This window comes from Microcaecilia unicolor, chromosome 13, assembly GCF_901765095.1.
Source record: "Microcaecilia unicolor chromosome 13, aMicUni1.1, whole genome shotgun sequence".
Taxonomy (NCBI): Eukaryota; Metazoa; Chordata; class Amphibia; order Gymnophiona; family Siphonopidae; genus Microcaecilia; species Microcaecilia unicolor.
Window position 1 is genome coordinate 65,617,201 of NC_044043.1, and position 27,088 is coordinate 65,644,288.

At 44.4% G+C, this 27,088-nt stretch overlaps 1 protein-coding gene across 1 annotated transcript in view; it reads right to left on the reverse strand.

The window, feature by feature from the left end:
- LOC115482563 (6-phosphogluconate dehydrogenase, decarboxylating) overlaps positions 1–27,088 on the reverse strand; it is a 419,310-nt gene that overhangs the window by 37,151 nt on the left and 355,071 nt on the right. Inside the window, exons 24-33 of the mRNA XM_030222454.1 lie at positions 25,001–25,115; positions 16,712–16,845; positions 16,543–16,604; positions 11,904–12,049; positions 11,244–11,465; positions 11,063–11,134; positions 7,088–7,209; positions 6,791–6,940; positions 5,027–5,219; positions 4,387–4,505 (exon numbers count right to left, since the gene is read on the reverse strand). Of these exons, the coding sequence (XP_030078314.1) occupies positions 4,387–4,505; positions 5,027–5,219; positions 6,791–6,940; positions 7,088–7,209; positions 11,063–11,134; positions 11,244–11,465; positions 11,904–12,049; positions 16,543–16,604; positions 16,712–16,845; positions 25,001–25,115 (1,335 nt within the window). The remainder of the gene's footprint in view (positions 1–4,386; positions 4,506–5,026; positions 5,220–6,790; positions 6,941–7,087; positions 7,210–11,062; positions 11,135–11,243; positions 11,466–11,903; positions 12,050–16,542; positions 16,605–16,711; positions 16,846–25,000; positions 25,116–27,088) is intronic.

A 27,088-nucleotide genomic window follows, 5' to 3' on the forward strand; every position in this document is an offset into this window, starting at 1 on the left:
GTTTAGACATTTTTAATACTGATCTTTATTCAGTTACATGTTATTGCCTGTTACTTTTCCATCTGTTTTATATTCTAATTTTGTGACAATAAACCTCATTAGTTTACTGGCTCTGTTGTCCTGGACCAGCTAAGAATCCTGGTGGTTTGTGTTTTAGGTCTGTATGTGCTTTCAAGGAACTGTGGGACCTCTGGGAGTGTGGCCCCAGTAACTCAGAAATCACCGGGAAATAGCTTGAGAGTGGGAAACTCGTCCAGACACAAGTGGGACCCAGTCGGTGGGGTAGAGGGTGCTAGTATAGAGCACATGCCCAGGTGCAGGCAGGCCTGAGCAGTGCTGAGGGCAGACCCTCCAGGTGGCCACAGTTAACCCAGGTGGGTGCTAGGCATTGTGTGACAGTTACTATAAAACTTTGTAAGTCTAAGTAAGTCAGGTTCTACTGTACTGAACCTGGTCAAAACATGTGAAAGCATCATACTGAAACGAAGCGCTAAACTGTAGAAACAGCTACAGTGCCCACTAAGAAGGGATTTAAAAACTAATAAAAGTTGCCACCACCTGATTTTTGCACATGCTCAGAGGGTTGTTTGGCCCCTGGCATTATGCACCCTCAGAGCTGGCTAACTCTGGGGTTCTCACCACCAGTTTAATTTTCCTATTGCTCTCAAACAGAGGCCCAAAGTGATGCTGCAATTCCAGCTGGTCTTTTCCAAAGAGGAATGTCCAACTCCAACACCCTCATAAGTACAAGTGTCCCTTCCAGTAAGCAATCCATTTAACCTCAAGTAATACAATTCAAAAGAGATTTCCCTGAACTGAATAAGGATGTCCTACACATTTCTACTAATTTTTCTGCCTTTAATACTTGTTAGGTGTGCTGCTATAAGTTAGCTGTCCATGTGCCACCTCTTTGCCCTCACTCTCTCACACCACATTTAATTTTGGCTGATTCAAAGCAAAGTATTTTCTAATTCACTTGTTCCACGTTAAAAAAAATGACATATACACATTTTACTTAAACAATTTGCATACGACTAAGCACCATTTGTTCAGATTTGTAGTGTCCACAAATTTCCAGTGCCTGCAAGTATTAACCACTCACTACACATCTGACAGATCAGAGGGCACACCCCAAATAGTCTAGTGGTACATGACAACTAAAAGGCAAACTTCCCATTCATTTGCATCTTGGAACTCTCCATGCAAATGCAGCACCAAAGATCAGAGTAATGGAACCATGTCGTAACATTCCAAGAGCAAAGAAGTTTTGTCTGCTCCTCTATTCCACACCCTTATGTATTTCCTATTACCTTGATTCTGAGGATCTTATACAATCATTTTATTCCCTTACACAACAGATTAACAATACATTTCAACATCTGGAGCTTAATCCATCCACTTCCCCCAGCACACTTGGGTCATGATAAAACCCTGGTGGTTACTGTCAGTAAATTAGAACCCCCCACTCCTCCCATTCCATGAGGCACATTAAAGCACCACAGAGAAGAAACTTTCCCACCCCTGGGGAGCAAACTCATATAAAGTGTTTTCATTGTGAATCAATAATGTTAATCAAATGAGTAAGTTCCAATTTTTAGTGTAAGATTAGTTTTCTGAACTGGAGACCTTGGAACTCACTGCAACCCTGGTTAAAACTCATACAGCTTCCTGTGAAATACAGGGCATTCTTTGCATCACAAGATTACAGAGTTCCATAAAAGATGCATCAAGGGGGAGAAAGAGCAAAGGGGTAAGCGTCAAGGTGATTCAGGGATCGTGTTGCCCTCTACTGAGCCAGCAGCATTAACCAAGCTAATATTCTCAACCTCTCTCTTACCCCACAAAGCCAAAGAATAGCATTAGGGATTCAGATCTAACAAGGAATCGCTGGTGGCTGGAAATTCCTGGTCTGTGTGCAGCAACTAGTGCTGCTGGTTGTACTGCATCCTTCTGATAATGGCTTCTGTTCTCCCAAGAGTTCTCAACTCCTGACAGATATGCACTTGTGGCAAGGATCTGAAGGAACTGCAGACATTACCGCACAGCATCGCAGTCATTCATACACATCTTCAGTCCTTACAGGAAAAATTTCATCCCACCCTGAACGTGCTCAGGGCAAAGATGCAGGTGAAAGGGGGGATACATACCCTCTGCTAGTCCCCTCCTCCCCCTAGGATTGGTCTCCAATGCAGGGCTCATCAGTGGGAATACTAAACAGTGAGAAGCTACAGCCCTCTCTAACAAAGAAAGGAGTTTATATCCTGCCATCCATCATAAAACTAGTCCCTTCCCCACTGTGCAAGTGTGCACATAAAGACTCCTGCCTGACTCTAGACCTGGTGCCGTACTAGCCAGTACACACAGAGTCGGGAGAGGGAGAGCAGTTAGGTGGCATCTATTAACAATTTAAAAGACCATGTGGCACTATCTGTCCCTCCAAAGTAAGGAGGTATCATGACCAATGCCTAGAATGGCAAATTTCATGGTACATGTGCCTGTCCTCAGGATGGGCTGAGATTATCACACATTAGACATAATCAGACAGGGCGCAGAAAACACACACAGAAATGTGACAAATAAAACAGTGGAGAAAAAAAAAGGTACAGAAGAGTGACAGTTATATGCAGAATCCCTGCAGTTCTTTGTTTGCTTTTGGGTTTGTTTTTTTCATCTTTTCTTTCTTTTTCTGTTTGGTCACATGCAACAGATTAAGAGACTCTCAGCATAGATGGGGAGAGCAAGAGAAGGGGCAGTCAAAGCTACAGGTTTACATAAAAAGGAAACTGCTGAGAATCACAATGGGGAAGGTGAGTGATGAACTGGGATCGAATCAGTACTTCAGCTGTCCTGAGCGCCTTCTGGAGAGCTTTGACCTGCAAAGAGAAAAGCAGATGAGTGTGATGGAGACACTCCCTTGTATTCTCCAGTTAGCACAGCATGCGAAAGATGGAAATCTGCCCAAGGACTGGTATAATACCAGGGTTCAGCTAGCACTAGTCTTGAACACTGCTGACATAGGGGTCCTTTTACCAAACTGCGTGAAAAAGGACCCTGCGCTAGCAGCGGGAGCCATTTTTTCCCCACACACCAGGACCATTTTTACCACAGCAGGTAAAAAGCCCTCAGACACATATGACTGTGCGGTAAGAGAACTCTTACCATGTGGCCACGTGACGAGGAGCCCTTACCACGTTGAGCTGGCGGTAGTCCCAGAAGAGCACGCTGCTCTGTAAAAGGGCCCCATAGTGATGAGTCGGGGAGGGATATCTTTCAATCATCCAGCTGGTAGGTAGGAGAGAGGCAAAGTTTTGGGGTTTTTTTTCTTCTCTGGCAGGCTTGTTGCATAATTTATGAAGAGGTCAACTGTCCAAAATGTCTTCCTGAAAACTTCAACTAAACCAGAAGCACTGACTGTTGCACCACCATCAGTACAGGCAGAAAACTACTAAGCACCTGGTTGCTGGCACAAATAAAATGTGACTCCTGATGCCTGCCTAAGGAGATTTCATACCTGCAGGTCAGGTGCACAGGTACAAAGGAGGGAGTGGGAGAGGACGAAAAGAGGAGAAAGAGGCAGGGAAGGAGAAGCGAAGAGAGAGAAGAAAAACCCAGCAGAACCCTCTCCTCCTATAAATAAAGACCAAAGCAAAATATGCAGCAAGCCAAAAATCTAAAAAAAAACCCAAAAAACCCACCCTTAAAAAAACTGCTTGCCCTGTCTCCTGAAAATCTTGATTGGTAACATTTTAAAGTACCTTTCCATTCAAATCATGGTGCATAGGCTCCAGGGTAGTTGAGTTGGTGGTGGCAGATTTCAGATCCCCAGCCAATCACAGCAGTGCCAGTAGATTAGTGGGGCTGCTGCCTGAACATCTGGCTTCCTAGAACCTTGTGGCCTTGCTAGACAATACCAAGCCCCCACCAATTTTGGTGGCCGTTTAGATTATTAGAATACTTGGTGAAATGACATAGGATGGAAGTGGAAGGGTTTGTGCTGGAGTGTTGGCTTAAGTATAGCAATTTGTTTGCTCAGCTACCCATGATGGTAAAGAAACAGACAACAAGACAACTGACTTGGATATGAAATATCATAGACGAGGTCAAGTTTCCACATCTGGCAGCTGGGATATATCCTTGCAGTGTGGACAAGAATAATCAATGACTGTGTAATACACTATGAATATGCATGAAGTGACACGTGATCTCAGAGAAACAAACTGACAAAGAGAACCACCTTTATTGAAGCTTACCCCTCCCCTATTTCTAAATTAAATTAGAAAAATTGCATCTGCAAATGTGACTGGGTTAAAATTTCCCACCTAACAAGACCATATCATTACAGGGGAAAGAGGAGCTCCAGCTCCACTCCCTCAGGCCAGATCTTACCGTATTGTACCAGCAAGCAGAGGATTGAAGGCGTATAACCAGTCATTGATGTCCTTGTCATTAAGAGCCTGAAGCAATATTCCCCGATGCTTTGTGCACACTGCAAAGGTATTGGGGGTCTGAAAGAAAACAGATGGTTATATCAGTAATTATTCAGCTATGGATGCTGGGAAAGGACATACATAACTCCAGCAAGTAATGCTGTGGTCCTTTGGGAGATGTACGTTCAGAACAACTTTTGCTCTCTTGTTCCACAGACTGGTGGGGGCTAGGAGTATCATGAAGATTAACACTCAGATTTTTATTCTCTCCAACCCTCCTCTTTAGACCTGCACAGGTCTGCAGCATAATCTGATGCTCAGACAACCGCAGTGCTACAACCTATAGTAGTTGTCTGTTCTTTCGGCCATAAAAGAACAGGCAAATTCTGGATGGTGAGGGCTAAGGAGGGGAAAAGAGGATGAAAGAGTCCAAGAGAGATGCAATCCACCTCCAGCCCCTGGCAAGAAACAGCAGTCTGTGATCTTAGTCTGTTGGGGATAAAGGTAAGGAAAGAAAGATTACACTGACCTGTGCTCTCTGGTTTTGACAGTGTGATTGGGGAGAGGGTGTTGTACAAGACGACAGGGGTTACACTGACCTTGACCATAGCCTTCTGGTCTTCACTGTATTGCACCTGTGCCGTGGACAAGTTTATAATGCCTCTCTCCACAGGGTCCTTGTCACTGTTGTAAAGGAAGACATAGGGACGCCGGACCACTACGAAGTGCTTGACCCATGAATTAGATTGCGGCTCCCTGAAGTGCAGGTATCCTTTCTTTGAGACCACAGTGCTTCAATTTTCATAGCAACAATTAAAAAATTATGACATAGATTAAAAACCAAACAGTTGCCCCTGCCAAGCAAACAACCCCCAAAACCATACAACGTGACTGACAGAAGTCTCCCGTACCGCTGATATGGGGATAGTAGACACCACCTCACAAGGTACTTTAAGCTGCTTTGGGTCAAATACCAATATAAAAACACATCCCAGGGACTTATATGCCAAAAAATGTAAAATTATGCACATGAACTTGCTATAATGTTTTTAGCCAATATCTTAATAGAACAGCATTTCAGCATTCTTAAACTTATACATGTAATACATTATAATAATGTAATACGGCTTGTATCATTCTAAATGAAGCCTCTGATCACCCATCCATCTCTTCCTATTTCTCACCCCCTATCCCTACCACCATCCCCTACATTTCCCCATGAGACTGTCACTGGAATACTTTGATGTTTTACTTATATATGCTGGTGTTTATCATCTTTTGCTCATTTCTGACTCGAAGAAGGTATTGCCTTCTAAAGCTAGTCAAAAAATGTATCCAGTTAATCCAATAAAAAGGGTATCATCTTATCTTCTTGTTTTGTTTAAATTTCTATTTATTACCTTTAAAAATGGAATAACATGACTGACATCTTTTTATCCAAATGAACAAAGAAATCTTCCAGAAGCAAATGCCTCAGACCACTTAAAAGCCTGTATCTCTCAGATGCGTACACAAACACACACTTGCATACTTGCATGTGGATGCAGTGAAAATCTGCATCCAACATGGAACAATTTTTTTCTTTTTTTAATAACCTCTGTATCTGGTGTTTTTTTTTTAAAATAATTCTCTACAGCTACCCTTCTCTTTTCTCCCTTGCCCTTGTGTATGGCTCTTTCCTTCTCATCTCTCCCTCAAAATTCACTTTCCACCTCCCTTCAATACACCTTCTCAGCTCAACCCCATACCCATCTTCCCCCCCCCCCCCCCCCCCCCCCCAACAAGTCCCTTCCCCAGCTCTCTCCTGCAACATATCTCCAACTACATATCACCAGTCAGTTTTCTCCTGATCATATCTCTTGGTACCGTTGTCTTCTTACTGCACTACACCGATCTTCGAGTGTGAGATGTGCTGTCTACAAAATCTCACAGGACTTTGGGCACTGCGCAGCTCATACCTAGACAACCACATAGTGCAGCAAGACATCCATGGCAGCTGCAACGGCCCCACCCCCTGAGGGAATTCTCCCCGGAATATCTGTTACTATATAGCCACTGTGTGCACTCCTCCACCCAGGCTCTGCCTGCTTTTCAGGAAATGATGTGATTATGTACACACTCACCTAATTTCCTGGGATGTATAGAAAAGATTTTTAAAAGGCTGTTACATTATGCTTGGAGTGTAATCCTGCTGAATTCTAATTTGTTTGTTAATACTGGGACACATAACATCACACAGAAGCTTATCCTGTTCTGTCATGCTATGCATATTCTCCTACAGGATTCTGATTTACTCATTTGGCTAGTACCTGGGATATGGAAGTTTTTTTGGAATCACAAACAAGATGTGTGCAGTTGCTTACCCTGGTCTTAACTCCTCAATATCAGGAACCAAGTTGAGGAATTCATTCTTGCCAGCCCTGGCCAAATAAGAAGTCTCCACAGCTGGTGGCTGCTGAAACTGTTCAAAGTCTGTGCTGGGACTGGAAGCACGAGAATTTGCTTCTGGTGTCCTTGGAGGGGAGAAGTGCCAAAATTAAAATGCATACTAAGGATGTGATGAGAAGAGACCAAATTGACTGCTGCTGAAAAATCTAAGACATTCCCGGTTATTTTCCTCCTGCTGATCTCTGGCTTTGAAGTTTAGGTGTTATACTCACTTCTGGTCCTCAGAGGTGCATCTAGAATCAGCCAAAGATGGGCAGGTGGATGAAGGTGTGAGTGTGGCACTACTGAAACTGGACACAGAGGAATCCCGCCCAATTGGAGAGATATCAGACAGCTGTAGAACATACAGAAAGCAACAATCTTTACTGAAAAAAATAAGTATAAGATATTTGTGCCTGCTGAGTCCACTCTTATAATCCAGAGCTTGCAGTAAATCTTTTGTGCTTCTGCACACAAGGAACACACCTTAAGCAAAGCAAACTTCTGCTTATGGAATCCAGCATGATTGCATCCACAACACAGACCCTTCTTTCAGCAATATTTATACAGCTGAGTCCACAATGCCAGCCATACAAATATTACATTTGGCTGAATGTGTTCTATAAAAGAGTTCAACAGGAAGGAAAGCGTTATCAGAATTCAGCATGACTCATGGCTCAATATTACCATTTTGCATTGTAATCTAATTACCATATCTGCAAGTGATACTAAACTCCCAGCCTGGTGCTTTTCACTTTCCCAAGTTAGTGTGTCGTGCTCCCTCCACTTTTGTAGATGATTCCTATGTTAACTTTGATGCTCCCTCTCCAATCTTACTGAAAGCACCATATAAATTAAAGCTTACTTTTCTGAGTTTTTGCTGCGTGCAGTCCCCTTTTACCGCAGTGGATAAAAAGGTAGAAAAAAGAAATGGCCATGCGGTAAGTTTGCAGTTGCCGCATGGCCATTTTAAGGGGAGCACTTACTGCCACCCAGTGAGGAGGTGGTAAGGGCTCCCGCACTAATCTGGTGGTAACTGGGCAGCGCCAATTACTGCTGGGTAACCCCCTGCAGTATTAATTTTTCAAAAATTCAGGCAGTGCCAGAAATGCTGCGCACTGGAGGCAGAAGTACTGCTGGAGGCTGCAATGGGCCGGCGGTAGTTCCAGCTTGCCAAGCGGCAACCCTTTAGTAAAAGGGCCCTTTAGCCTGCCAATTTTAATTCTATTTTCTGAAACTTATTTATCTTGTTTGTGTACCTTGATAGGACTGTAAGCTCCAAAAAACAGCAATTCTCTCTCTGCATATATCTAGTAGCACTACAGAAATGATAATTAGTTGTAGCATAAAATGATGTATGCAAAGAAAAATGCTATTCACCTCTTTTTCTATCAAAACAGTATGAATGCAAAGGAGGGATCAACATTTGTATCATGCAATCTCTATGCTGGAATAACACAAAATTACTAAACCGCGCTAGCGGCTGCCAACACAGCCCATTCAAAGTGAATGGGCTGTGTCAGTATTAGAGCACAGCAGCGGCTAGTGTGGCTTAGTAAACAGGGGGGTTGGTTTTAAAAATCATTAAAATTCAATCAAAAATAACAAGCAAAAAGATTTGGGGCACCAAGAAAATATCAGTATCAACAATTTCTCCCAAAATAAAGAAATTTCAAGTAGAAACAAAAATCTCTCAGCTCCACCTTTTATGTGATGTGGGCTCAGTCAATGATTTATCTGGAACCAGGGCCGCCGAGAGACTGGGCTGGGCCCAGGGCAAGGCCGCCCCGCCGCTGCTCCCCCCCCCCCCCCCCCGAGGTCGCCACCACCAGGCCGGGCCCCCCTGCATTGAAATCACAGCGCCTCTCACCTTCGTGTGAAAGCGCTGCAGGCAGCAGGGCAGCAGATTGCCTCCCTTCAGCCCTCCTTCCCTTCTTGTGTCCTGCCCTCGCGGAAGTTACATCAGGCGAGGGCGGGACACGGGGAGGGAAGGAGGGCTGAAGGGAGGCAATCTGCTGCCCAACTGCTTGCAGCACTTTCACACGGAGGTGAGAGGTGCTGTGATTTCAATGCAGGGGGCCGGGCCCGGTGGCAGACGGTCGACGACAGAGGGCAGGTGGGACTGCGGCACCGGGCCCGGGGAATTATGTCCCACCTACTCCCCCTCTCGGCGGCTATGTCTGGAACCTGCAATTTAGCGAATAAGAGGTATAGTACAAAAAAATACTTTTATTTAGTAGATTTTTAACGTTTTGAAAAAAATGTATTTAAAATAATTTCAATACTTAAATTTTTTCTTTTTTTGGAGGGGGGGGGGGGGGGGATTCTGCCACAAGTCAGCCTCTAGAATGGATTGTACTACTTCTGGTGTGATCTATCCAGTATTGTGCCCTTGTGAAAAATTATATATTGTGCAGACAAGACCAATTAAGCAATGAAAAATTGTTCAGTTATCAGGATTCAAAAATAAAATGCATCTTTGGTACAATACTGGCATGAAGCTTCTCATTCCACATAGGATTTCAAATATTTTATTATTGATTGTCACCTGCTCTGTGGTGGCAATTTATCTTAACTTGGGAAAGTCCAATACCTAAGGGCCCCATTTACAAAGTGACGGTAAGCCCAATGCAGGCTTGCTGCTCGCTAAAAAGGAAGTACTGCCAGGCTACCTCAGCAGCCCGGTGGTAGTTCCCACCCCCAGAACGCCGTCATATCCGGGTTAGCATGGGAGCCCTTACCGCCACCTCAATGGGGGTTGGTAAGGGCTCCCCTCTGAAATGGCCACATGGCAAGTGAAGCACTTGACGCACGGCCATTTCTTAAAAAAAAGAAGGACCTACCTTTTACTCATTGCAATAAAAAGGTACCTCAGTACGTGTCAAAAACAGGCGCCAATGCCAGCGCAGGCCCCCTTTTGCCACAGCTTGGTAAAAGGGGCCCTAAGGGTTTAAACCTAGGTTGAGAATAGCATGCTTTTTTATAAACATCTGATTGGCAGAATTTCTTTTAAGAAGCGTGCATGTATAGGCATTTGGTTTGACCTGTTTTCCATGTTGGTTTGCAGTGCACTTTTAGGACTGACAGGTCAGTAGTAGTTTTTATTTATGATATGTTTGTCTCCACCTATCTCTTTCTTGTTTTCTATCTTCAGGATATTTGATTCCCTGAACCGCAGATGTTGGCATTGATAAACTTGGACATTTTTTGCTGAGAAAGCCCAATGTGTTGTACTGGCAAAACCGGCAGCTGAGGTTGGATGTATATGTGGGATACTGACTGAATAAGTAGAGAAGGAGAATGAACAGTGAATTTATGAAAATAGTATTTGCACTTTTCAATATTGAGTTTAGAAGACATTCTGGAGTAAAAAATTTTCTATTTTTACAATTATTATTTTTCTATTTTTCAAAGGATTTGTTTGGCTTCTTTTTAATATAAATGGAAAAACTAAGCAAAGATCAAAATAAAAGACCATGGTTGACATACACTTGCAGCTTAGTACTGAAGTGATGCATGGACTTTTTTAAATGTGCTCAATTTTTCCTTTAAAAACGTGAAATGAAAATCATCAAGTAAATATTTTTAGGGGGAGAGTTAGGTGTGAAGCAATATTTGTAAGTTTTTTTTCAGGTCTATTGTGATAAGCGTATGAAGAAGTAAAAAAAAAATAAATTCAAGTATCAAAACTAGTTTAATTAAAGATTTGTTTTAATTTTTGAAAAAAATGTAATAAAAAGTATTGAAGATTTCTGCCAGGTACTTGTGACCTGGATTGGCTACTGCTGGGAGTAGGATACTGGGCTAGATGGACCATTTGTCTGACTCAATATGGCTATTCTTATGTTTTTATTCTTTTTTATTGTGCGTCTTATTTGCTAAATTGATGGTTTTGATAGTATTGAGTTTTTTTTCTTTTAAAATAATATTTTTTTAGACATTCTTTAACCTGCTACACAATTGAACGCTATATCACCTCTGTTATAGATTTAAATTCATGTCACTGTCTGCTCAGGTCCACATTCTCCTGTCACTAAATGAACAGCACTTCTCGGAAGTACAGTGAGCTTCCAATCATGACTTAGAGCACTACACCAGAACAGTGAGTGCTCAGTCATAGCTCACAGTATTGTGTTATACATCAGTAAAGAAGAGACCACATATACACTCAGCTGTTCTCTCTCCTGAGCCCCAAGTGTCACACCTACCTTACAGTCACTGATGCTGCCACACACCTCATTCAGCTCTCGATTGAACGTGTGAGTTAGAAGTCGTAGACACTAAGGATAAATTTAAAAAAGGAAAAATAATTGATGTACCCCCAGGATGAATGCTGCTCTATCCTCATGAGACCTCTGTAGCAGTAGCAGCACAGCTCTCACCACATACCTTTGTAGCCAGCTCTTTCTCACGGTCCACAAGGCTCTCTATGTCAGCAGAGTCGTAGCCACTGCTCTCACTGGGTGTAACTGCAGAGATCTGAGAGGAAATGCTGGTAGATGTGCTGAGGGTACCACTGCTTAGGCTGGGTGAAATGGAGTCACTCAGGGACTTAGGGATGCTATCACCAAGCTTTTCATGCAGTAGTAAGAAATGCCGGGTCTTCTCAACCTGAGGAAAACACAGAGGCAGACTCAACAACACTTCCCACATCATGGAAAGAACTTTATGAGAGGCAGGGACTTGGGTCTGATCTCCGCCATAGCAGTGACATCACAACTGGCTGGCAACCGTAGGAGGTAAAGTCATCAATGTGGGTTGAGAGTTACATATAAAGAAGAGAAATACCATGATCTTTGGCTAGCCTCAGAAAAGAAACAAACATGGACACTGAGATCACTTCCACACTTTCTCATGTAGAGTAAAAAAAAACCCCGTTACCTCATACAGATGAGCATGCAGAGCTTAACTTGTCACTTTATTGCACTGCTAAACACTCACAGAAAGAACTAGATGAGTTACTGTCCTCACTGAGTACAAATAATGCTAACGTCTCCTTTTAAGTTATAAAGGTTTACCTATTATTCCATCCCCTACCATCTGTCATACCTGGTGCAAGAGTTCCAGCTTCTCCAGCTCCCATTGATGCTCAAGAATAAGGCTGTCTCCACGTGGACGCCACCCAGCCAGGTTCTCCTCGCCACGCACATATGCCACTGATGTGTCAAGTATCTTCCTCCTCCGCCTCTGCATCCCTTCACAAACATGATCCACCAGGTTAAAACCACAGTATGTAGCTTATTGTTATTCATGTATGTATCCTGACGTGCTTTGAAGCTCCTGAGGTGGCAGTATCTAACTGCTGATCCTCAACACATGACTTTCCCAGGATGCAGAATTCCCAACTGTCTCTTTAATAATTTTTTTAATTGCATAAATCCCATAAAGATTAAACAATCTTATTTAAAGAAACAAATGGAGATCGAGAGCCTTCCAGAGACATTCATTATATACCTACATGCTACAGGTATTACATCAAGTATGTATAAAGGCTGTTAGGAACCACACATGTAGTTAAATCATGTTTACAGCTTAGGAAGCATAAGCAAAAAAGGGGAAAACAACCTTTGCACAAAGCAAAAGCAGCACACAAACAGCAAAGGTGATAACAAAAGCCCCAAAACTATGGTGTGGTGCAAATTTTAATTGATAGGTATCAACGACTCAACACGAGCCATGTTTTGGCCATAAGGCCTGCTTCAGGAGTCCCAATCAATCATGAAGTTAAGGAACCCAGCATGAACGCAATCTCTAAACATTTGTTTGGGGGCTCCCACATAAATTACATCACAACAGTCCAATAAACTGAAGACTAAAGACTAAAATGATTCTGGTCAAAGTACTTCCGTATGCATCGTAAATTACACATCATTAAAAATATTTTTGAGTAAGTTTATTAATCTGATAATCTAAAGATAGCTTATTGTCCAGCAAAACTCCCAGTACTCTTATATAGGGAGAAAACTGATACAGTGGCTGATTTAACATTACACTAGTTTCATTCTCATCTATGGAATGACTAACCAAAAAATATTAGTTTTTTCAGAGCTTAATTTGAGTTTATGCTTTTTCGTCCATGGTCCTAAGATGCTAAGAATATTATGAAATAAATTTATTTCAACAATTTTTATTGATGAACAATCCAACAAGGCAAACATCCAATACTTAGAAAAGGCAGAACAATGATCATACACATATTCAAAAACTACACTTTGCAGCACGTCATCAAATTTTTGAGTGTAATCTAATATATATATATTTTTTTACATTTGTACCCCGCGCTCTCTCACTCATGGCAGGCTCAATGCGGCTTACATGGGGCAATGGAGGGTTAAGTGACTTGCCCAGAGTCACAAGGAGCTGCCTGTGTCTGAAGTGGGAATCGAACTCATAAAATCAATCCCCCCAACCATCCCCAAACAACCCCCTCATGAAAAACTGGTCGAAGCTTTAACTGGGATCTTGAACTCTGATAGACCCCAGCCAGTCATCAATCACAAACTACACCCCCCTTTCCCCCAACTGCCCCCCCCACCCCTGAAATGAGCATTATATGAACTACCATCCACCACCTAACTCATAAAGCGATTCAAAACCTGACTATGAGCCTTGTGAGAAATAGTATATAACTAGGACTCCCAAACGAGCAGGAAGGATTTCTGTCTCTTTGGATTACCTCTGGCCCCATACAATTCCCATATCATCAACTCATGTAGTTTGTTCTTCCAGTACCAGAAACTAGGTGCAAATAAAAGCTACGAGGATGGTATGGGATTTGCGTTACAAGACGTATGAGGAGAGACTTGCGGACCTGAACATGTATACCCTGGAGGAAAGGAGGAACAGGGGTGATATGATACAGACGTTCAAATATTTGAAAGGTATTAATCCGCAAACAAACCTTTTCCGGAGATGGGAAGGCGGTAGAACGAGAGGGCATGAAATGAGATTGAAGGGGGGCAGACTCAAGAAGAATGTCAGGAAGTATTTTTTCACGGAGAGGGTGGTAGATGCTTGGAATGCCCTCCCGCGGGAGGTGGTGGGGATGAAAACAGTAACGGAATTCAAACATGCGTGGGATAAACATAAAGGAATCCTGTGCAGAAGGAAGGGATCCTCAGGAGCTTAGCCTAGAATGGGTGGCAGAGCTGGTGGTTGGGAGGCGGGGCTAGTGCTGGGCAGACATATACGGTCTGTGCTGGGGCTGGTGGTTGGGAGGCGGGACTAGTGCTGGGCAGACTTATACGGTCTGTGCCGGGGCTGGTGGTTGGGCGGTGGGGATAGTGCTGGGCAGACTTATACGGTCTGTGCCAGAGCCGGTGGTGGGAGGCAGGGATAGTGCTGGGCAGACTTATACGGTCTGTGCCAGAGCTGGTGTTTGGGAGGCGGGGTTGGTGGTTGGGAGGCGGGGATAGGGCTGGCCAGACTTATACGGTCTGTGCACTGAAGAGGACAGTACAAATAAAAAAAGTAGCACATATGAATTTATCTTCTTGGGCAGACTGGATGGATCGTGCAGGTCTTTTTCTGCCGTCATCTACTATGTTACTATGTTAGGTGCTTGTTCTCCCAGCCAATGATTGAAGATGCATTTATTCCCCAATATATATGCCTTCCGCAAGAATAGGATTCTCAAAAAGCATAACCCAAGAATAGCAGGCCAAGAGTGTATACAAATGGTCACAGCCATCATTATAGTATGGCAGAAACTGATACAATATTTGGACCCGATATTCAAAAGGGGTTTAACTGGGCAGGAGCCTCACTAAGCTAATGGTCTTCCAATATTCAGTGCACTTAAGCAGGTAGTGCTGCTGAATAGTGCCTGCAACTGCCTTGGCACTATTTGGTTAGTACCAGAGTGGCCCAGAGGCAGGGTCAATAGCTAACCGGGCAATGGTGATATTCAGCCTAATTTTATCCAGTTTGCTAACTGGGTGATGGGCTATGTATCAGCTTAAAATTTGGCTGATTCTGCTCTCACACTTCCCTCCCACAACCCCCCTGGAGCATTACTCTCCCTCCTGAACCCCCACCCCCCTGAGCAGCCCCCATCCTGACTTTCCCCCACATGATCATACTCTCAGGGTCTAAAAGGGTCAGCTCTGCCAGAGATGAAGGTGTCACCAGCTGTTTTCATAACCGGAGAAGGGTGTAATGACCTTTAGAGTACCAGACATCCTAGTGGAGTACTGCACTTGCTTCCTGATCAAAGAAATTTTGGTTTGCATTGCAAAGAAAGATGATTCCCCAAGGTTGCTAACACACTGCTGGGAGACCAGCTATCTTTTTTTGCAGTCAGGATAAAATTCCCCAAGCTGGCTGATAGTTGTAGACCAAATTTAGTTCTTGCTAGACCCAGAACCCTCTGAAAATTGCTCACAGAACGTCTAAGGTTAACCTTAGAAATTCCTAAGACCTTACAGAATGATGTCCTAGAGACGGAGTGACATGCAGGTGGGGCACCGATTCACTCCCAGCATCCACTAGTCTGACACAAGACCACTGTATATGAAATACTGAATTGACTATTTTATTGACAGTGCCTGGGATGTGTTTTGCTGTATCTAAAACATTAAAGACCAAGCACTACAACACTAGCACCTGTAGGAGATCAAACATTCACCAACTGCTTGTCAATTACTTAGCTCTCATATAATGTGAGCATGGTAGAATCATTACTCTCTTGTTTTCTACCCAGGCCCTCACAAAAAAAATGAAACTGGAACAGAGAATAGCCTTGGGGGGGGGGGGGGGGGAGGGAGAGACAAACCAGGTTTCTTCGAAACAGGCACCAAGGCCAATGTCATCAGATGTTTCTGTAAATAACTCAATGTCTTCAATTACAGAAGGCCTGGACTTGTCAAAAGGTAGATGCCACTGAATTATTTCAAAAATCTGACCTATCCGTCAAAGGTCCAGAACAAATTACCGCAATCTCTGTTTTCAAACATCTCTACAGATGTTTAAGTCAGAACTTAAAACTTTTCTTTTCTCAGATGCATAATTTTAGGCTCTTGATATGTCTGTTTTTCGTTTATACAGTAGGTGGGTCTAATCGACCAGACAGTTCAAACAACCCCCCCCCCCCCACCCCATTACCCTCTTTTCTTTCCTATCTCAATTGTAGTTCTACCCTCTTTCCTTAGCCAAGTCTTGTTATTTCCTCTTCCCTGTATTTTAGACTGTAAGCTGCTCAGACATTTTTATGATAGGCAGGATAGTAAATCCCTAATAAACCTTGAAATCTGTACTTGCATGTCCACCTGCACACTTTTGGTAAATGCAAATAAATGGATTCTTACCCACTACTCTTCATATCAAACTGGCTAATCTACTACTGAATAGCTGTCCTGCAAGTGAAGTCTGAGTGACAGTGGGAAATGAATCTGCTAGAGGATCAGCATCTTAGCTTTTAGTGCCCTAAACTAAAATATCTTTGTTACCATCTCCCAGAGAACAGAAGGAGTACCCAATAATATTCTAGCTGGTGGAGTGCAGTGAACACACTACACTACGCTACGTTTGGGAAGCTTGCCAGGTGCCCTTGGCCTGGATTGGCCGCTGTTGTGGACAAGATGCTGGGCTCGATGGACCCTTGGTCTTTTCCCAGTATGGCATTACTTATGTACTTATGTACATTTATACATTATAAAGCATTACACACATAAAAGTGATAGTTACTTACCAGGGCTGCCTGTATCAGCCACTTTGCACAAGCTCAGTTCATAGATTCCTGTTACACGGTTTCTGTTGAGAGATAGTAGCCTTCAGTTCTATAGACACCACAAAGCATCCCTCTGACCCCACAAATAAACTACAGCTAGTCATACTTAGCTGAACTTTGGGTGACTTACGAGTCAGGAGATTTGGAGTAGCCACTACCGAAGAGACTGCGAAGAGAGCGTGGTGGAGAAATCTTGGCATCTCGTGAGTAGAAGACCATGCAGACATCTTTGGTAATGACAGCTGGTTGGATGCAGTGGTCAAGCTGTATACAAACAAAAGATGATGCTCAAAGAGAACGCTGCACACAAGGTAGCTACAAGCAACGCTTCCCTTCATGTAATGCAAAAGTGACCTGCAAATAATCCAGCAGCTCTGTGGAGATGGATCCCATCCTCAAAAGTGATACTGGAGACTTAAAAGCCATTTTCTGATTATGTAGGCAAAGGACCATCTAAATATGTTTGGGTTAATATTTCAGCACACAGGCCTAAGCTCCTACAGTTAAGCGAAGATACTTACCTGTAGCAGGTATTCTCCGAGGACAGCAGGCTGATTGTTCTCACATGTGGGTCGACGTCCACATTGGCCCAGGAAACGACTAATGTTTCCCACAAAAATGAGATTGGTCATCAGACTTGGGCATTGTGGTGCCAACAGATATTTTTTGAGCACGTTTTAAAAATGAAGAGATCAACAAATTTCACCTGGTGCTGGGAAATACAATACAAGTTTGCATTGCGAATGCACATAGCTCCAAGGCGGGCCCTTCCACATGGGACTATCCCTGGCGGGGGAATGCCCAAAATGTAATACAGTAGGGGCCACTTTAGGACACATGTTTTGGACATGCCCATATATTAAATGCTTTTGGAGACATCTTTTGCGAATGACATCACAACTATGGGGAAAGAATTGGATTCAAGACTGCCAGCTGTTATTTGGCCATATAAGCACCACAGAACAGGCGTCTAAAGGCCTTAAGGAGTTTGCCACTCGAGCAATCATTGTGGCAAAGAAGGTGATCTTGTTGAAATGGCTCTCAAAGACTGCTCCAACCATGCAGCAACGGAGAGCCCAGATGATACAGCTCATGAGAATGGAGAAGTCAGAAATACCAAAAATGGACAAAAAGAGAGGCCAGCAATTTGAGAAGCGGTGGTCGGCATTTTGGCAAACCTTAACGCCATCAGCAAGAGGCCACCTGTTAAATCTTTGACCCTTTGGGGAGGTTGGTGAGAGCATAAGAAATGAACTGTGTGCTATGTTAGGTCTTGGAAAGGCAGAGCCTGTTGGGAAAGTCTGTGTTCCCACAAAAATAAAAAGTTTTGCCAGAGTCTTCTGGCACGCGAACAGCGCGCACCACACATGAGCGGACAACTTCCCGCTCGTCATGTGAGTGTGCCTCTTCAGTTTAACCAAAAAGCATAGAAACAAACTAACAACAACTCCAAAGGGGAGGTGGGCGGGTTTGTGAGAACAATCAGCCTGCTATCCTTGGAGAATACCTGCTACAGGTAAGTATCTTCACTTTCTCCGAGGACTAGCAGGCTGCTTGTTCTCATATGTGGGGTATCCCTAGCATCCAGGCTCACTCAAAACAATGGTCAATTGGGCCTCGCAACGGCAAGGACATAACATAGATTGACCTGAAACCATAAACAACTAACTGAGAGTGCAGCCTGGAACAGAACAAAAATGGGTCTAGGGGGGTGGAGTTGGATTCTAAACCCCTAACAGATTCTGCAGGACTGACTGTCCAAACCGACTGTCTCATCGGGTATCCTGCTGAAGGCAGTAGTGAGATGTGAATGTGTGGACTGATGACCACGTTGCAGCCTTGCAAATCTCTTCAACGGAGGCTGACCTTAAGTGAGCCAATGACGCAGCCATGGCTCTAACATTGTGAGCCATGACATGGCCCTCCAGAGTCAGACCAGCTTGAGCATAAGTGAAGGAAATGCAATCTGCTAGCCAATCAGAGATTGTGCGTTTTCCGATGGCGACTCCCCTCCTTTTGGGATCAAAAGAAACAAACAACTGGGCAGACTGTCTGAAGGGCTTCGTCCGCTCCATGTAAAAGGCCAATGCTCTCTTGCAGTCCAAGGTATGCAAACTGCTTTCACCAGAGCGGGTATGAGGACGGGGAAAAATGTTGGCAAGACAATTGACTGGTTCAGATGGAACTCTGACACCACCTTCAGCAAGAACTTAGGGTGCGTGTGGATGACTACTCTGTTGTGATGAAACTTGATATAAGGTGCATGCACTACTAAGGCTCACTGACCCTACGAGCTGAAGTAACAGCCACCAAGAAAACGACCATCCAGGTCAAGTACTTCAGACGGCAGGAATTCAGTGGCTCAAAAGGAGCTTTCATTAGCTGGGTGAGGACGACATTGAGATCTCATGACACTGGTGGAGGTTTGACCGGTGGCTTTGACAAAAGCAAACCTCTCATGAAGTGAACTAAAGGCTGTCCAGAGATAGGCTTACCCACTACACAACAATGATAAGCACTAATTGCACTAAGATGAACCCTTACAGAGTTGGTCTTGAGACCAGACTCTGACAAGTGTAGAAAGCATTCAAGCAGGGTCTGTGTAGGACAAGAAAGAGGATCTAGGGCCTTGCTGTCACACCAGACAGCAAACTTCCTCCATTTGAAAGAGTAACACCTCTTCGTGGAATCTTTTCTGGAAGCAAGCAAGACTCAGGATACACCCTCTGAAAGACCCAAGGAGGCAAAGTCCACACTCTCAACATCCAGGCCATGAGAGCCAGGGACTGGAGGTTTGGATGCAGAAACGCCCCCTCGTTCTGAGTGATAAGGGTTGGAAAACATTCCAATCTCCACGGTTCCTCGAAGGACAACTCCAGAAGAAGAGGGAACCAAATCTGACGCGGCCAGAAGGGAGCAATCAGAATCATGGTTCCGCAGTCTTGTTTGAGTTTCAGCATACTAGAGGTATGGCCGGATATGCATACAGGAGGAGAAATGGCATTAGACGCTAGTCTGTCGTGGGCCTGAAGCCTGGAACAGAACTGAGGGACCTTGTGACTGGATTGAGTGGCAAAATGATCCACCGAGGGGGTGCCCCACGCTTGGAAGATCTTGCGGGCTACACCCATGTTTAGCGACCACTCGTGAGGTTGCATTATCCTGCTCAACCTGTCGGCCAGACTGTTGTTTACGCCTGCCAGGTATGTGGCTTGGAGAAACATGCCATGACGGCGTGCCCAAAGCCACATCTGGACAGCTTCCTGACACAGAGGGCGAGATCCAGTGCTCCTCTGCTTGCTGGTGTAATATATGGCAACCTGATTGTCTGTCTGAATCAAAATGATTTGGCTGGACAGCCGATCTTTGAAAGCCTTTCAAGCGTTCCAGATTGCTTGCAATTCCAGGAGATTAATCTGAAGACCTTTTTCCTGAAAGGACCAGGCTCCTTGAGTGTGAAGCCCATCTAAAATGAGCTCCCCACCCCAGGAAGGATGCATCCATCATCAGCACTTTTTGTGGCTGAGGAATTTGGAATGCACTCCCAAGGTCAAATTAGATCGAATCGTCCACCACTGCAGAGAATTCCGGAAGTCGGTGGACAGTTGGATTACATCGTCTAGACTCCCCGCAGCTTGATACCACTAGGAAGCTAGGGTTCCCTGAGCTGATCTCATGTGTAGACGTGCCATGGGAGTCATATGAACTGTGGAAGCCATGTGCCCCAGGAGTCTCAACATCTGCTAAGCCGTTATCTGTTGAGACGTTCGCACTATGGACACCAGGGACAGAAGGTTGTCTGCCCTTGCCTCGGGAAGATAATATCGAGCTGTTTTTGTGTTCAACAGAGCTCCAATGAATTCCAACTTTTGAACTGGGGTGAGATGGAGTAATTGATCATGAACCCCAGTAGTTCTAGCACCTGAATAGTCATTCGCATGGACTATAGAGCGCCTGCCTTCGAGGCGCTCTTCACCAGCCAATTGTCGAGATAAGGGAACACATGCACTCCCAGTCTGCGTAGCGACACTGCAACTACCGCTAGGTACTTTGTGAACACTCTGGGCGCAGACGCCAGATCAAAGGGCAGTACACAGTACTGAAGAATCGAAGATACTTCCTGTGAGCTAGGAGTATCGAAATGTGTGTGTAAGCATCCTTTAAGTCCAGAGAGCATAGCCAATCGTTTTCTTGAATCATGGGAAGAAGGGTGCCTAGGGAAGCCATCCTGAACTTTTCTCAGACAAGAAATTTGCTCAGGGCCCTCAAGTCTAGGATGGGACGCATCCCCCCTGTCTTTTTCTGCACAAGGAAGTACCTGGAATAGAATCCCAGCCCTTCTTCCCCTGGTGGAATGAGTTTGACTGCTTGGGCCTTCAGAAGGGTGGAGAGTTCCTCTGCAAGTACCTGTTTGAGCTGGGAACTGTAAGAATGAGCTCCCGGTGGGCAATTTGGAAGTTTGGATTCCAGATTGAGGGTGTATCCTGACCAGACTATTTGAAGGGCCCACCGGTCGGAGGTTATGAGAGGCCACCTTTGGTGAAAAAATATCAACCTCCCCCCAACCAGCAAGTCATCCGGTACGGACACTTTTACAGAGGCTATGTTTAACTGGAGCCAGTCAAAAGCCCGTTCCCTGCTTTTGCTGGGGAACAACACGGGCCTTAGACGCATGCTGTTGATGAGAACGAGCGTACTGGGGCTAAGCCTGGGAAGGCTGTTGAGAAGCAGGCGTGTACCTACACCTAGCATAGGAATAGGGAGCACTCCTCTTCCCCCCTAGATGAAGAGGTAGTAGCAGAAGACGCCCGGTGGGAGAGAGAATCCATAGCATCATTATGCTTCATGATCTGATCGACAAGATGCTCTACTTTCTCACCAAAAAGGTTGTCCCCCCAGCAGGGAACATCTGCTGCTGGACCGAATGATCCAGGTCAGAGACACGCAGCCACAAGAGTCTACGCATCACTATACCATGAGCAGCGATCTTGGATGCTACATCAAAAGTGTCAAACATACTCCTGGTCAGGAATTTTCGACACGCCTTCTGCTGCTTGACCACCTGGTGAAAAGGCTTGGCTTGCTCCAGAGGGAGTGCATCAACCAAGCTAGACAGTTGCCTTATTGAGTCCCGCAAGTGAACGCTCATGAAGAGCTGGTATGATTGAATTTTGGAAGTGAGCATAGCGGCCTGACACGTCTTCCTCCCAAATGAATCAAGAGTCGTAGCTTCTATGCCTGGGGGCGCCAAAGCATAGTCTCTAGTACTCCTGGCTCTCTTGAGGGCGGAATCCACCACCATAGAATTGTGGGGTAACTGAGACCTCATCAATCCAGGTTCACCATGGATCTGATACTGGGATTCAGCTTTCTTGGGGACCACAGGGCCAGACAGAGGGGCCAACCAGTTTCGCATAAGGACTTCCTTCAGTTCCTTATGCAAAGGGACTGTCACAACCTCTTTAGGTGGAGAAGAATAGTCCAGGACTTCGAGCATCTCAGTCCTGGGCTCATCCTAAACCTCCACAGGGAAGGGAATAGCCGTAGCCATTTCCTGGACAAAAGAGGAAAAGGAAAGACTCTCCGGTGGAGATAGTCTCCTCTCTGATGGAGGGGAAGGTTCAGAGGGAATCCCATAGGACTCATCAGAAGAAAAGTACCTGGGACCTTCCTCTGACTCCCACGAACGCTCCAGTATCGGATAAGACCTCTGTTAAGGTACTCCAACACTGAACCTGCTTCGACACCGAGGAACAATGTCCTCGATGGCGATGTCGAGAGGCCGACGCCCGGTCTGACTGTGGCGAAGCTCCCTCCACCGACGTCAAAGGGGAGTCGACCTGGGTGGCAGCCAATGCCGCAGGCAGCACTGTGGTCGGGGACCTCACCTCAGTAAAAGGGCCAGACACCGCTGCAGCAGACAGTACAGAAGGCGCAAACACCCCCAACACCGAAGCTGACTGTCGTAGTCAGAAGTTCTGGAAACAAGGCCCAGATGCACTCGTCGAGAGCCACCATCGGACAGGGCTGCAGGGTTGGTGGAACAGGTGGTGTCAGAATCCGTGGAGGCTCGGGAGCAGGTACTGGGCTGCTAGGAGACCAACACATTGGCACCTCCTGTATTGAGGGGGAGCGATCCTCTCTGTGCCGATGCTTCTTGGGTGCCTACTCTCTCGACACCCCGGAGCTCCCGGTACCATGTGTCGAAAGAGAACGATGACAGTGCTTCTTCGCCTTTGCTCGACGGCCATCATTGAGATTCCTCGGTACTGACGAGGACGTGGAATCCTCACGTCTCCTTGGGGCCGGGTCCGACGAAGGTTGGTCCCGGGGGGGCCTGCATAACAGGAGGCCTCGAGACAGGTGGAGACCCACTCGACGCCTCACTGCTCCCAGCGCAAGTTGGTCTCTCAGCAGCCATTATCTCTGCTCCCGACATCAATGCTCCTTTCGATGTTGACGCCGACCACCTCGGTACCGTTGTCGATGTCGAAGGACTGGACCCAGCCCCCAAAAGCTTTTCTCGTTGGGCTTCTCGACACGCTTGGGTCCGTTTCTTCATACGAAGACACAGACTACAAGCGGCTGGGCTATGGTCTGGCCCAAGGCACTGGATACATCAGGCATGGGTATCGGTACCTGAGATGGTCCGGTTGCACCGAGTACAACGTTTGAAGCCGCTGGGTGTGTTCGATGAAATGGAAGGGAAAACGACTTCAGCGAAATCAAAAGACGCGATTGTGCCTGTTAAAGAAAAAGGGGCACACAAAAAAATAAGGGAATAACCTGACCGCACGGTAAACAAAGGAAACTTGAAAAGGGGACAAAACTAAAAATACACTACGGGATACTGTTGTTTTTTTTTTTTAGTGAGAATAAAATAAAATAAAGAAAAAATTAGGAGTAGAAAGCAAATAGTCACGAAGACTCTTTCCTGGGCCTCAGAGGAGCACAGACAAAACATACCACACCTCAACGCGGAGAAAAGAAAACTGAAGAGGCACGCTCACGCGACGGGTAGGAAGTCGTCCGCGCATGTGCGGTGCGCGCTATTCGTGCGCCAGAAGACTCTGGCAAAACTTTTTATTTTTGCTGGGAAAAATTTGCCATTTCCTGGGCTGAAGCGGATGTCGACCCACATGTGAGAACAAGCAGCCTGCTTGTCCTTGGAGAAAATCACTTCCCACAGATCAACTTGTTGATTCAAGACTTTGCTAAATTGGCTAAGCTTAATTTGGCCCCCATGTCATAAGGCCTTCACTGGTTATCAGTGGTTTTTAGGGATAAATTAAAAATTCTTTGCTTAATTTACAAAACTTTAAATTTGAGGTGTCCGTTGTATTTTAGGGAGAGGGACACAGATGAAACAACAAGGCAGAACCAGAATACAGAGGAAGCAACTTTATTTAACGACTCAACACAGCCAGTGTTTCAGCAAGTGCTTGCATCAGGGGTCAGAACAGTATAACAGCTTGAGCTGCAGTAGGAATCGAACTCAGTTCCCCAGGATCAAAGTCCACTGCACTAACCATTAGGTTACTCCTCCACTCGGAGGGCTTGCTTTTGAGTTATCAAATTTCATTTGAGATTTAAAGGAGTAGGGGTTAGGTCCCAATATTAAATTGGTGATGCTATTTTAAAATATCTAGTACAATGGTGTAATATATCTCAATTCCTAATTGGTTGACATTGTTTTTAACACAGGAAAATGAGTTTACATTTTATTTTAATAAATCATACAGGGATTAGCTTGCAATATTTTTTTTATTATTTTACTTGTTTGATTTTTCATTGTTATAGTATCTTTCCTCCTTTTGAAGCAGAATGTAATCAAGTGACATGGATGGACAACCCCCCCACCTCGCTGTCAGGTCCCACTAAGCCAGTCCCCATAAAACCAGTGGATGGTTCATGGACCAGTCCCTGGGAGCTACAGTCTGAAGAAAGCTCTGCCTCAGGGGTACAGGTTGTAAACTGCACCCTAGGAAGCCAAGCCAATCACTAGATTTAGCACTGGAGATTCAGGATGACACCTGGAGGGAGATCTTTCAAATTATAGCAAATTTATCTCTTCAAACGTAACCAAAAATGGATTTAAAATGTTATTCAGCTGGCATGTGACCATCTAGGATCCAGAAAATTTACCCCAGTGCTAGCAATTGTTACTCATGGAAGTGTGGTCAGGAGTGCACCTTGGGGAAGATACCCTGTGATCCAAGTTTATTTGGCAGATTCTCAGTCTAATTAAATCTGCAATAAAAACTGAACTCCCTCTGGTTACCAAGATTTTCTTCCTCTGTTTCCTCCAACTATAATACTACAGTTTGAGCTGTGTTCCTCTCCCAAACAAGCAACAAGCAAGTACCGAGGGGCTGCAATGATCCCTCAGCCTTTCTATAAATATGTTTTGGCCTCTCACCTCCAGGTATGCAGACAGTGTCATGTAAATCTTCTCTCCATATGGAGTAACTCTGTTCAGGAGGAGAGAATTATGCAAAGAGCTGTCCCAAACTGCCTCAAAGCGATAGAAAATCCTAAATAAAGAAGAGAAAATGATAAAATCCTTCAATATCCAATAAAATTATGCATACCTCACAAACCTCTCAGAAATGTACTAAAAAAAGAACACAATGAAACATTTAAAACACTACAGGAAGACAACCTGAAGGGACTAAATATCCTAAAATAAGAAAAGAGGGCAGAGGAACCAAAGCACTACGGCAAAGAACTTATGAGATTTATGAACAAAGGAGAAAATCCAATCCCCTCTTTCACAGTGTTATAATCAATTTCCAAAGAGAACAGCACACTCAAGAACACCTGACAGAATCTATTCTATCTGCATTTTATATATTGCAATTTCTCCAACAAGGGATTCATAGCGATTAACAGACAAGATAGTCTCTACAATCAAGGGATATAAATACAATCAATAATTAGACATCCATATTTCTATTCAAATAAGTATGTTTTTAGAGCTTTCCTAAAAGACAAGTATGGTGGTAAATGTTTCATTTCCATAGGTAACATATTCCAGATGCCAAACATCAGATGCACAATTTTAACACAGCTGTTAAAAAAGCCTATTTTGCAATGTCCTACAATGAATAAATAGTGCTACCATATTATACATTATTTACATGCTGGACACTGCATCCCTGGTGACTCTCTAATCCATCTCTATAAAATGGCAGGCTTACACAACACAAGCACTGGATGAGGACCAGCAAGAGACAGAGCAAAGGGACTGGATAATCCAGATAGAAACATAGAAATATGATGGCAGATAAAGGCCAAATGGCCCATCCAGTCTGCCCATCCTGCGTAACCCTTAACTCCTCCTTTTCCTAAGGGATCCCACATGCTTGTCCCATGCTTTCTTAAATTCTGACATAGTCCTCACAACCTCCACTGGGAGGCCATTCCACACTTCCACCTTTCCGTAAATGAATACTTTCTTAGATTCCTCCTAAACTCCTAAACCTATTTTCTCTTAACTTCATCGTATGCCCCCTCTTTCCAGAGTTTTCTTTCATTTAAAAAGGCTCTCTTCCCATACATTACTGCCCCTGAGATATTTACATGTTTCTATTATATCTCCTCTTTCCTCTTCTCTTCCAGCATATAGATGTTGAGGTTCATAAGCCTGTCCTTATATGTTTTATGTCCAAGACCGCTTACCAGTTTTGTAGCCGCCCTCTAGACCAACTCCATCCTGTTTATATCTTTCCGAAAGTGCAGTCTCCAGAATTGCAGATAGTACTCTAAATGGGGCCTCACCAGAGACTTATACAAGGGCACCATCACCTCTTTCTTCTTGCTGGTCATCCCTCTCCTTACGCACCCAAGCATCCTTCTGGATTTGACCATCGCTTTTTCTACCTGTTTGGCTACTTTAAGGCCATCAGACACAATCATCCCCAAGTCCCACTCTTCCTTTGTACACAGAAGCACTTCATCCCCTATATTGTACCGTTCCCTCATCAGAAAGACAAGAGAGGGAAAAAAGTTTCCCGCATAGCTTGTTAGTCCAGATATCCAGAAGAGATTAACTTCTTATAAATACATTTCTTTTTTTTCATTAAAAAAATATCTTTATTGCTTTTTTTTTTAGCACATGGTGGGTCAGATTTTTTTTATTTATTTATTTATTTATAGTTTTTATTGGTCAAATAATACAACCAATCAACATTCAAAATGTCTTTTTCCAACCATAAATTCCATTAACATAAGTATGAACATTGGACAAACTTCCATCACAACAAAGTTTTTCCATTTTAGCCCTTCCTTCCCCCTACCCTTCTACCCATCCTCCCCTCTCCCACCCCAATCCCCCCCCCCCCCTCCCAATGTTCTTCTCTGGTTTTCCCAGCCCAGATTCAAGAAGTGTATTCTAACATTTCATTCAGATGCATCCATTCTTCTGCTGTTTGGTTTAACTTTCCCCTGCGGCGGTCTGTTAATTTTTCCAGTGAGGATACAGCTTTGAGTTTCAGTATCCAATTCT